The following is a 12,604-nucleotide window of genomic DNA, read 5'->3' as shown; positions in this document are numbered from 1 at the left end:
CACTACGTTCTACATCTTTGCGGCTGTCAAACGCTTCGGTGTTGCTTTAGTCCTGGTATCAATGCCAGAGACAAGAGGAGTGGAGAGGAGATTGAAGAAATGTTAAATAAATAATATTTAAATAAGTCGTAAAGAGTAATGGTACCTATAAATGATGTCATATTCTTCACAAATATAGGTAGTAAATCTTTTTGGAAAAATCAATAGGGAATATTAAGCAAAACTCTGCGTCGGGGCGCCACTGGCACAAACAGTAAACAAACCGCCTTGAAGCATCAATGTCATATTTATTTGTAGCAAATAATCTTTGAAAACGGCACAGTATGCCAAACGTGCCACGCGCCACTTTTTGATATTTAACAAATTTAACTCATGTCAGTGAAAGAATATGGATCAAAGTCAAATGGCGTTCTAAAAGTTGTAATCGAGTCGAAAGATGACATTTAATTTACTGTGGCTATAAAATTTTCAATCTACCTCTATTTAAAATTCTCTTAGGCCGCGGGTCACAAATAAGAAATTGTATCACTACCATCCACAGTTTAATCAGTTTTCTTCACTGGTATGATGTCCCCATTGAGTCGGACGGCCGCGTTCACATTATGCTGTTTAGCCAGATGTGTGCGTAGCACGAAGGGTTGTGTGAACGCAGCCTCACAGTGCGGACATTTGTACGGCCGTTCGCCTGTGTGTGTGTGCATGTGGACTTGAAGGCTAGTTTTGTACTGAAACGATCAATAAATAACAAATATTATAGGACATTCTTACACAGATTGACGAAGTCCCACGGTAAGCCAAGAAAGCTTGTGTTGTGGGTACTACTGAATACTTAAATTCTGATAATGACTCAGGAACAAGTATCTGTGCTCAACACACAAATAAATGCCCTTACCGGGATTCGAACCCAGGACCATCAGCTTCATAGGCAGGGTCACTACCCACTAGGCCAGACCGGTCGTCAATAAGGCTCGTGTTGTGGGTACTATACGATCATATATAGTTATATACACATACTTAATATGGAAAACATTAACTCAGGAACAAATATTTGCGATAAACATACAAATAAATGCCCTTACCAGGATTTGAACCCGGGTTCTCCTACTTCGTAGGCTGATTCACTACGCATAGTTTTCTCTATGAAACCTTTTTTAAGTTACTTTTTTATGATTTAATAATATTAATCTCATAATGTAGGTTTTAAATAGTTTACTTTAGATTTGTTTGTAAATTGTAGACTGTACAGTCGTCATCAGATATATCGGAGCGGCCAAGGTGTTCACAAATATCTGAACACGCTTCTATTTTTAAGGCGTTAGTGTGTATTCAGATAATTTTGAGCACATCGGCCGCCCCGATATATCTGATGATCAATGAAAAAAATACGTATAACACATTGAAAAAAAATAATACGTAAAACACATTGTGTTGTTCCATATGTGAAATCACATTTTTTTACATTTAAGTCAAATATAAATAAGTTAGAAGGAAACATTAGGTTAATATTCATGAATCCATTGTACACATTTTGGCGCAGCTTAGTGCGATGTGACGTCACAGGACGCGCCGTTTTGGATAGAACGTTTTTACTCGCTGCGCGCGCGACACTGTTACTTACGCAATTAGGAAATTTCTGGAAAGTATTATTATAGGTAGGTAAAGTGCAGTATTTAAAAGATTTACTTACCTGAAACGTACGTCCGCAAACTGTGCACGGTATAGTCTTGGGTTTCTTGGATTTTATATTGTTGTGTTTATCCAAATGTTGTTTCAGACAGTGTGGATTGAACAGATACTGAAATAGAATCACCTCATTTAGTTAAAAAAAAATAACAAATACAAAAAAAGACTGCATCAAAAAAAACTTCATCAACAAAATAATAATTATCGAATCTGCTTAGAAAATTTCACAAATCCGTTCAGAAATGAGACTTACAGGCAGTGAGGATAACAAAATATGTATAAGAAAACATCTTCGTACATAAAAGCTGAAACTAATACGCTTGGCTCATGCTTCACACACACTTAGACAATCCAAATCATGAAAGTCAAGTGCAAACAAATACAAATAGTAATATCCCCATACACGTCCGGGGATCGAACCCGGATCGTCGCTTTTACCCAATGCCGGATTTAGAGGTCTGGAGGCCTCGGGGCAACAAATGAGTGGAGGCCCTCTGGCCCCAAATAATTTTCCAAATATAATGGACAATTTTCCGAAGTCTCTATTGTGGGGGCTGTAGCCCCGGTTGCCCTCCCCTTAATCTGGTCCTGCTGTTACCACCTGTTTCTCAGCAGCTGTTAGCCAACTGCACTACTATAGGATGCACTAGACTTAAATCAACCGGGATATAGACCGTGATTACCTTATATATTGTTTTTGAGCCAAAATATAAAAGGTAATCACGGTTTATATCCCGGTCGATTTAAGTCTAGTGAAACTAACCGTGAATCATTCAAAACTGTCACTATAGGATATACGTAAGTCGGTGAAATTAGGCTGCTTATTCTCGAGATAGAATTTAAACAATAAAAAAACCGGCCAAGAGCATGTCGGGCCACGCTCAGTGTAGGGTTCCGTAGTTACTCTTCCGTCAAAATAAGCTAAACTGGAGCTTAAAGTATAGTAAATTGTTAACCAAGGGATGAAACGGTACCTTTCGCCCGAGTTAAACAAATAGGCAAATTTGCATAATCAGTACCTAATTAAAGTAAGTCTTTTTACTATGAAGGGAAAACTTTTTGCGCTAACTCAAAAACAGCTAAACTGATCATGTCCGCTATAGTTTTCATTTAATGTCTTTCTTAAGCTCTACTTCCACGATTTTTTTCATATTTTTTGGACCTATGGTTCAAAAGTTAGAGGGGGGGAGGACACATTTTTTTTTCTTTCGGAGCGATATCTCCGAATATATTTACTTTATCAAAAAATGTTTCTTGAAAACCCCTATTAGTTTTGAAAGACCTTTCCAACGATAACCCACACTCTAGGGTTGAGCGAAAAAAAAAATTCACCCCCACTTTACGTGTAGGGGAGGTACCGTTAAATACGCCAACTTTGCCCACTTTTTTGGGAAAAACTAAAAAAAATCTAGTTTTTTGTATGAAACCTCGGAAATATTTATGTATCTGTGGTAACACCGAGATCATGCGCATTTAAATTTAACTGCAAATTAAACTTTAGTCAACGTTTTCTCCATCATATGACCGATTTTGAGGTCGGGTAAAGTTATCTGGACTTTTAGCCAACATTGCCCACCGTGATTTTTAGCGCAACTATAGACCTTATTTGGTTGCCATAAAAACCAATGAAAGTATTTTGGCAAAGAAGGCGATCGGTTCAAAAATTTACTCGACATAATAATACATGCTCGAAATACTTTCCTATTAAAATGAGTGGGCAATGTTAGCCTGTACATTTTTTCTTCTTCATACAAACGGCGTGTAGCGATTTAAAAGTGCTAGGGTTGTCAAAATTGAGAAGATAATAAAAACTGTACATTAATTTGCACAAAGTTGGTAGGGTAGGTAAGAAACAAAAAATATTAATAAGGCGCAAAGTTGTTTATTTCAATAACGTTATATAAAAATCTAGAATCTAATAGCTTTTTTTCGCTGACTGTGCTTTTTGTTGACTGTACTTGTATTGTCAACTGAGATCTATATATGTACCAACCAAATTTCAATTGGTTACCTTAAGTTTTCTGAAGTGGCCATTACTATATTTTTTTTTAATAGACACATAATGGAGTTCAGAACTCTAGCTACTTTTTTAATTACTTGTGGTTTTGTAAAAATATTTTTTTGAATATTTATTTTGACATAACACACGTTTGAACGCATTTATAGCTTAGATGCCTTAGTCTGTCGTAAAAAAGTAAAAATGTCGAGTTGACAGCTGCCAGTTGCCAAATGTCACACACACAGCTGAACCGCGTACAAACAAAGTCGTAGTTGTAACCAATGAGGAAGCAATATTTGACAACTGGCAGCTGTCAACTCTACGTTTTTCACTTTTTTACGGAAGACTAAGGCATCTAAGCTATAAATGCGTTCAAACGTGTGGTATGTCAAAATAGTTATTCATTTTTTTTCTGAAAAACGGCCAGTAATCAAAAATTAAACTATAGTTTTCGACTCCATTATATATTAACCATAGAAAAAAAAAAGAATTCCTCATGTGGAGACGATCCCGGTTGAACCAGAATGTCACTACCAGATTGTATTGTCACTGGTAGTAGACGTAGAAGTAGTATGCTATAATCTCAGCTCAATCGGATACCAAAAAGTGGTCGAAAAATGGCTTGCAAGATTTGATCCGAACATATGTACGTACATACAAATATTGCAAGATTTGCACATTAATAAAAAAAAAAGTTTGTAAAAAAAGTGACAACCCTAAGCATTTTTTTACTGCGGGCAATGTTGACACTCATACTGGGTAATTTTGCCCATCAGCATAACTTTTGTAATATACTAGTTACAGTAACGAACCTAGCATCAAAATACTCAGCTCATGGTTTTACATTACATACAATCGATTCAACATACCTGTGTATTCGCCATGATGTACAATTCCCTTCCAAAATTTCTCAGTAATTGGCCCGCAAAAATACACTCCGTACTCGACAAGTCCCGACTGGTTACTGAATGAAGTCAGGAGTGCACGCGCTATTCTGTGTTGCCACAGGTATAGTTTACTTTCTACCAATGTCATCAATGTTGCCATAATTTTGTAACTTTTTTAGATATTAGTAGATTGCCTTAGAAATTGTGTTTTGGGCAATGTTCCCCCTGGTGGCAAAGTTGGCGTATTTAACGGTACCATAAAAAAAATTAAATTTTTAGATTTTATTGTACGACTTTGTCGGCTTTATTGTTTTATATATCCATGTCAAATTTCAGCTTTCTAGCACTAACGACCACGGAGCAAAGCCTCGGACAGACAGACAGACAGACAGACAGACGGACATGGCGAAACTATAAGGGTTCCTAGTTGACTACGGAACCCTAAAAAACTGACAAGTAGCCAATTCCACCCGCGCGCGTGTTCCCGCTCCGTGCACCCGCGTCAGCAAGCGGACGCCCTAAGAAGGTAAGGTCTTAAAGTTAATGTATCTCACCTTTCCACAAATGTTGCAGCGGTATTTAGTAACGCCGATGTGGAAGTAGTTCATATGGAGCTTAAGCGAGTGCCTGCTTTTCATCACCTTGCCGCACACAGTGCATGGTAATCTGCGAAAATAGCACATTATGGGCTACAACAGTGGAAAAAATACGTTTAACACATTTTGTTGTTACAAAAATGTGAGATCACATTTTTTTTGTAAAGATATTCGAATATAAAAACATTAAAATTAAAAATTGGGTAAATATCGTTAGTGTCATCCACGATGACTCGCAGATTTGTCAATTCTAACCCTAAATAATATGAAGATACGAGTCAAGGCACCTGTCTTCGTGAATGACACGAAATATATTCATGAATCCGATGTACACATTTTGGCGCAGCCTTGTGTGATGTGACGTCACAGGACGCGCGTTTTTTGAATGGAGCGTTTTTACTCGCTGTGCGCGCGACACTATTACTTTCGCAATTAGGAAATTTCTGGGAAATATTATTATAGGTAGGTAACTATTTTGTCATATACATATTTGAGAATTGAGTACATTGTAAACCAAGATAATAACGCTTAAACGAAGAGGGAGCGTGAATAGTTCGAAACTGAAATGGTGGATTTTACCCGAGTTAATCCCTCTAGTTTTGACTTTACGAGATTAATAGTAGACTTTTAACCAAGAGCTAAACGGCACCCATTTCAGTACCTCTAGTGTAAATAAATTCGATTTCCAAACGTGACGTACGCGTTTGCGTTTAGTCTCATTTTGTATTGAATTTCGAAAGAGCGCGCCAAGCGGGACGTTTTGGAAACTCAAAATCCTATACAAAATTACACTTAACGCAAACGCGTTCGTCACGTTATGATGTCGATCAAAGTTACACTAGGGGTACAGATTTATATATGAATTTAAGCGCTCGAATGGAGTGAGAGCACAATAGTTCGAGTGAGAAAAGTGCGTCTATATGAGAAAAGTATTTAAACATGTCGATAACGAGTAAAAACATTTTGTTAATGTAACTTACTTAGCTCTAGGCTTCCCCGAATGGAATGTGCGGAAGTGAGCCTTGAAGGTGAAAACATTCTTAAAGGTGGTGTCACACTCGACGCAGTACCGCAGCTCGGCCGGCTCGACCATGTGTTTCTTCTTATGGAAGTGAAGCGTCGAACGAGTGGTGAACGTCTTGGAGCAGTAGGGGCATTGAAGGGGTTTCGGCGCTCTGGCAGGGCGGTGAGATTCCCTGAATGAAAAAAATCTGAATTAAATGACTGTTATGTAAATCAGATACATGATTTCAATTTGATATAAATAGGATCATAATAGCAAAGAGAATTTGAAATAGAGGTGGATTGTCGAAAAAAAATTTGTAGCCACAGTAAATTTCCCGCCATCTTTAGACACAAAATTTCACTAATCAGTGCCGAAATGCAACTTACAGGCAGGGAGAACAACTAAACATAAGAAAACATCTTTGTACAAGCTGAAACTGATACGCTTAGCTCGGGCTTCTCTCGCTTGGTCAATCAATAATATGAAATTCAAGTGCAAAAAAAGTAAAGTAATATCTGCATACGTCCGGAGATTGAACCCGTTTCGTCGCTGTTACCACCTGTTTCTAAGCTGTTTCCCAACTGCGCCAATAAAGGATATATACACGTTATACGTAAGTCGGTGAAAATAGGCTACTGATTCTCGAGAAAAAATTTAAGTAAAAGAGGGCCGTGACGGAAAGTAAGGAAGTTCGTTCCAAAAGCTTGTAAAAAATATAGTAGGGAAAGGGGAAGGCTGAAGCTAGTTCAATATAAAGCTAAATGATAAATTCCTAATAATAATAAAAAAATATCTTACATGATATGAACCGCCATGGACGTCTTTTTCCTCAACCATTTATTACAGATGTCACATATGCACTGTTTGTGAACTTCGTCCCAGTGTTGAATGCAATGTTCCTTTTCCCTAAAATAAAAAGTTTTTGGCAAAAAAATCGTTTTTGGTAGAAGCTTTTATCACTGACTGTACTTTTCTTTCCACAGGCAACTAATACTCATCGCGATCATTCTCACAACTCCAAGCATAATTAGTTTGCGTTTATCACAGAGTGGCCATCTCCTGTCTCCATCATCAGATCAACTCCATGTCATCATCATATTTCATTGTCATCCGATTTACATATGTATGTGTGCAAAATTTCAGCTCAATCAGAAGTCGGGAAGTGGGTAGCTTCAAAGATTTGGACCCCTCACTAACAAACAAATATGTCAATATGGCAATTTAACTAAAAGCTTGTAAAAAATCAGCCAAGAGCATGTCGGGCCATGCTCAGTGTAGGGTTTCATAGTTACCACTTACCATTCTGTCAGAACAGGCCAAACGGGGGTATTATTAAGTATCATGAACATTACAAGCATAAGAGAGTACCTTTGCAGCGCTTTGTATGTCTTTTTACTAAGAAGATTTTTTGCAATAATTCAAAAACGCTTGGACCGATCATGTTTGCTATAGTTTTAATTGAAAGTATTTATTAAGCTTTTGTTTCACGATTTTTTCATACTTTTGAACTCATGGTTAATTAATTAATTAATTAGTGGGGGGACACATATTTTATTTCTTTTGGAGCGATTATTTCCGTGAATATTAACTTTATCAAAAAAATGTTTTTGCAGACCTATCCAATGATATCCCACACTATTGGGTCAAAGCAAAAAAAAACAAAAAAAAATTGTAACCTAAAAAATTTTTTAACACTTTATTTTACCATTCTGTCGCAATGCATGATTTATGTATCCATGCTAAATTGCTTCTAGCACTAACGATCACGGAGCAAAGCCGCGGACGGACGGACAGACGGACATGACGAAACTATAAGGGTTTCTAGGTGACTACGAAACCCTAAAAGAGTGAGATTATTTCATTTACCTATTTAAACCTCACAACTTAAAACGTAGCAACTAACGAACATACTAATATGGCAACTTAAATAAAAGCTTGTAAAAAAAACGCAGAAACCATATAATATTAATCCAATAACTTACCAAAAATACTTCTTGTCCTTCTGATACAATTCACACCCAGCTTCGATGCAATAATATTGCATGCTGTGGTATCTATTCATATGAGCGACTATGTGCTCTTTTCGCATCATTCGGGAGCAAGCACAGCAGCGCCAGACGGACTTCTGAGGTAACTGGAGCGGCGGGTAGATGAAACGTTTGTTGACTATTAGATCGGGAAGCTGAAATAGAAGCATTTACGAATGATAATGAAGGCTACTGTTTTTGTGGTCACCAGTTGGCGCCACTGTTGAGACAGGTCCAAAGTACAGCTGTTAAAGTCATTGTTATTAAGTTGTTACTTTTCGAATCATATCTTATACATACCATAACACCATACCGTAAAAAGCGGCCAAGTGCGAGTCGGACTCGCGCATGAAGGGTTCCGTACCATTTAAGACGTATTAAAAAAAAATCTACTTGCTAGATCTTGTTCAACATTTTACCACTTTGGAACTGTCTCTTGCGCAAACTATTCAGTTTAGAAAAAAATGATGTTAGGAACCTAAATATCATTTTTGAAGACCTATCCATAGATACCCCACACGTATGGGTTTGATGAAAAAAAAATTTTTTTAAACTTATTGACGTATAAAAAAAAAAACTTCTCACTAGATCTCGTTCAAACCAATTTTCGGTAGAAGTTTGCATGGTAATGTATATCATATATTTTTTTTAGATTTTTCATTCTGTTATTTTAGAAGTTACAGGGGGGGGACACACATTTTTTCACTTTGGAAGTGTCTCTCGCGCAAACTATTCAGTTTAGAAAAAAATGATATTAGAAACCTAAATATTATTTTTGAAGACCTATCCCTAGATACCCCACACGTATGGGTTTGATGAAAAAAAAATTTTTTTTTAATTTTTATGACGTATTAAAAAAAACTACTTACTAGATCTCGTTCGAACCAATTTTCGGTGGAAGTTTGCATGGCAATGTATATCATATATTTTTTTCAGATTTTTCATTCTGTTATTTTAGAAGTTACGGGGGGGGGGGGGGGGGACACACTTTTTACCACTTTGGAAGTGTCTCTCGCGCAAACTTTTCAGTTTAGCAAAAAATGATATTAGAAACCTCAATATCATTTTTAAAGACCTATCCATAGATACCCCACACGTATGGGTTTGATGAAAAAAGATTTTTTGAGTTTCAGTTCTAAGTATGGGGAACCCCCAAAATTTATTGTTTTTTTTTCTATTTTTGTGTAAACATCATAATGCGGTTCATAGAATACATCTACTTACCAAGTTTGAACAGTATAGCTTTTATAGTTTCGGAAAAAAGTGGCTGTGACAGAATCGGACAGACAGACGGACATGACGAATCTATAAGGGTTCCGTTTTTTGCCATTTGGCTACGGAACCCTAAAAAACACTTAATAAGTTGCATATCATATTGGGACCCATGGTTCAAATGTTAGAAGGGTGGGGGGCTTTTAGTACTATAGGTAAGACAGTGACTTTTATTGGTTATAGGTACTTACAGTTTTTCTATGATATCTGTATGCATGAGCGTCTAAACTTCTGGCAAACATAAGCATCATACCGCATATGGTACATTTAACAGGATACTTGTCATCAACAATTGCATCATCTTTTTCTAAAGTGCTCTTTAAATCTTGCTGACTCATTTCGATTTCTTGAAAATATTGCAAAACATGTTCAATTTTTTTATACTTTGTGAATATTTTATTATATTTCAGTTTCTTCGTCAGTTTCGATCTTTCCTTTTTCTTTATCGGTTTTTCTTTATGATCTCCTTTATTTTCCTGGATTCCAATAAGTGTGTCGTTATCATTTGAACTAATTCCTTTTTTAGTATCTACGTTGAAATCTGGATCTTCCGCTTGTTTGAGATGTTTTTTTCTTTTTGAAGCAACAGCAGCATCTTGACTACCTGCATCACTAAGATCATTTTCTACTTTTTTATTATTATCTATGTTATTTATAGTGCCTATTTCAATTTCATCAGAACATTTTTTTATAGAGTTAGTTATTCTTTTTTTCGGCGTCTTCTGTTTTCTAACAATTACTTTTTTCAGCATTGCAGGAGTTTTCATTTTAGAAGATTCTTTTCTTAAGTTTTGTGTATTTTGTTGGTTTAAATGTTTTACTTCCGAATTATTGGCAGCTTTTCGTAAACTTTTTCGAGGACGCATTTTGGTTTCTGTAATTTCTTCAGATGAATTTAAATTTCTATCATCAGATTCTAAATACTGATCAACGTCAGCATCACTATCATCATCGGGATGTTCAATTTTAATATCATTATTACATTTTACATCTCCATAAATATCATTAAGAACAACTTTATCAGTATTTTCATTTTCTATACTGCTTTTTGTACCTTTAGTTTTGTATTTTGTGGGTACAATCACTTTATGATGTTCTGGTGTTTCATAAGAAATTGGTAGTTCAGTAGGTGTGCTTTCTTCAAAAATAGCATCATATTCAAAATGTTGGTGGACAGAAAGAGATGACAATGTAGGTTTTGCTGGCTGAAATAAAATAAAAAACTAAAATTATAGAGTTTACGCTTTATGCAACAAGACCAAATTTGACTGCCATGATCTCATAAAAGCTCAATGAACAGTTTTGTGCGGAGCTCTAAAAACGCTTACAACTTGGCAGTAATATTTGATTTTTAAGATAAAGTACTTACTGAAAGTAGTAAGGAGTCTTGCAGAATCGTGTGTGCTTTCTGCACCTGTCTCTGGAACTTGCGGGTCTTGTGCAGCAGAGCCAGACACTCCCAACACAGAGTTATGCTCGCCTGATGATCCATCTGCATTAAGACATAAAAAAATGGATATTCAGAGAGTAGCTTAACTAAAAAAAGAGTTTTTGCTGTTCAAATATTTAAACATCATGTAACATGCAAAAGCCGGAAAATGAATTCAATAAACCTTGAGATACTCCAGATATGTCATTTAAACATAAGTCTTTTTGTGAGTGTCAGACGAAGGTAACACTCCAAAAACTTGGAAAAGACATAATGTGGTAATGTCAGAATATACATCAAACTTTTTAATGTAAATGTCTTATATCCGTAATCAGTGCCCCTCAGTAAATTATTTTAAAAATAGACTCGACAAACATTTTCTAAATGGACAAAACACAAGTGCAGGACATTGATGTGCACATATCAGCTATAAGCTGCCTGTGCATTCATAAATAATAATAATCTATCTATCTATATATCTAACTCAGTGTTAACTAGTTAACTCAGTGTGCCGCTTGGCAAAGGCCTCCTCCAGCTCTTCCCATTGGGGTCTGTTGTGGGCCACTCTTCTCCAGTTCGGACCTGCTGTGAGTTTGAGTTCATACTCCCTCTTTTTATGTTGAGGTACCCAGTGTGGGTAAAGGCCTCCACCAGCCCTTTCCATTGTGTCTTATCCGTTGCTTTGCGGAGTCCATGCATGTCCAGCCACTTTGGTAATATTATCAACCCACCTTTGCTTTGGGTGGTGGGCTCACTTATCTTCATGTGGGGGCCAATGTAAAATTTTCTCACTACATCTTTTGTCAGCTGTGCTTACTATATGAGCCATCCATCTTCTTTTCAGCCTACATGTGAGTTCAGCTGCATCTGTTATGTTTGTTATTTGTCTAAAATATCAGTTTCTTTTTCTGTAATGTTTTTTTTAATATTAAGCATATTTCTCTCTGTTGCTCTCTGGAAAACATTTATCTTTTGTATGTCTTTGGTAAGTGTCCAAGTTTAGCATCCATACAGTAGTGTTGGGAGTACTATTGCGTCCATGGCTTTCCTTTTTAAGTGTTTAAAGTCTATGCAGTCTTAACTAGATCCAACTATAGAAAAAAATATTTAAAAAAGTCTGTTTAAGGTTTAGGGTGTAAATAAACAAATAATTTATTGAAAAAATCATTGTACAGTGGTAGCTCTTAAAGGCTAAGGATTGTTATTAGAGAAAAGATTACAAGCTGTGAGTTCGTGTGTTTCAGGCAGAATGCCTTAGACAGGTAGGATGAATCTAAAGAAAGAAACCAGACTACAAATGCGACTAAATTTTACTAACACCTTGTTAAGATTCCTTTTTTAAGACAACACGGAATTGGTTTGAATCTCTTATGGCTATGTAAATATACCCGACTTACTTCCAGTGATTGGTCTTCTGTAAGAAGAGGTCGGAAATCGTCGGTAGTCACTGAAGACAGCCTCCTGTCTGAGCTGAGGCAGCCGCGACATATTTCCAAGTCGTCGGGCTCTAGTTTTATGTCAAGCATCAGGGCAATGTGACTTTGTTAAGTAAATAAACATTGATACTAGCTTGGGCTACAGAGCAAGCATTTTCGATCAATCAAATATAGCCCTTCTTGCTGATGCTGTCAGGCTATCATTCTGACAAGGAGTGTTCAAATTCAGTCAGATTTTTTCTTTTGTATGTCGAGTGAGTAGTAAACAT

The 12,604-nt window shown here is 36.5% G+C and overlaps 1 protein-coding gene across 3 annotated transcripts; it reads right to left on the bottom strand.

The window, feature by feature from the left end:
- Nucleotides 1-267: 267 nt before the first annotated feature.
- On the bottom strand, nucleotides 268-12,536 carry LOC133530057 (zinc finger protein 658B-like). Of its 3 annotated transcripts, none has more exons than XM_061867872.1 (9): nucleotides 12,288-12,536; nucleotides 10,840-10,962; nucleotides 9,662-10,675; nucleotides 8,154-8,353; nucleotides 6,970-7,077; nucleotides 6,146-6,361; nucleotides 5,124-5,235; nucleotides 1,688-1,795; nucleotides 268-725 (listed from the first exon to the last, which is right to left on the bottom strand). In XM_061867872.1, exons 1-9 carry the CDS (start codon nucleotides 12,423-12,425, stop codon nucleotides 543-545), a joined length of 2,202 nt encoding a protein of 733 aa, XP_061723856.1. In that variant the 5' UTR covers nucleotides 12,426-12,536; the 3' UTR covers nucleotides 268-542. The 3 variants fall into 3 exon arrangements, with proteins under 3 accessions (XP_061723856.1, XP_061723857.1, XP_061723858.1); XM_061867873.1 differs by having other exon boundaries at nucleotides 12,297-12,536; XM_061867874.1 differs by lacking the exon at nucleotides 12,288-12,536 and adding an exon at nucleotides 11,631-12,183.
- Between the last annotated feature and the right edge of the window lie 68 nt (nucleotides 12,537-12,604).

Source organism: Cydia pomonella, chromosome 22, assembly GCF_033807575.1.
Source record: "Cydia pomonella isolate Wapato2018A chromosome 22, ilCydPomo1, whole genome shotgun sequence".
In the NCBI taxonomy this organism is placed as follows: Eukaryota; Metazoa; Arthropoda; class Insecta; order Lepidoptera; family Tortricidae; genus Cydia; species Cydia pomonella.
This window is presented reverse-complemented; position numbering and strand designations above follow the sequence as displayed.

Bases quoted from the DNA above. Each gene is read 5' to 3' on its own strand.
- LOC133530057 (XM_061867872.1), bottom strand. From the start codon at position 12,425: ATGCTTGACATAAAACTAGAGCCCGACGACTTGGAAATATGTCGCGGC. The intron at 10,963-12,287 runs GTATATTTACAT...GTCTTAATGCAG, and splicing joins AATCACTGGAAGTAAGTCGG to ATGGATCATCAGGCGAGCAT. The intron at 726-1,687 runs GTAAGTAAATCT...TGATCGTTTCAG, and splicing joins TTTGCGGACGTACGTTTCAG to TACAAAACTAGCCTTCAAGT.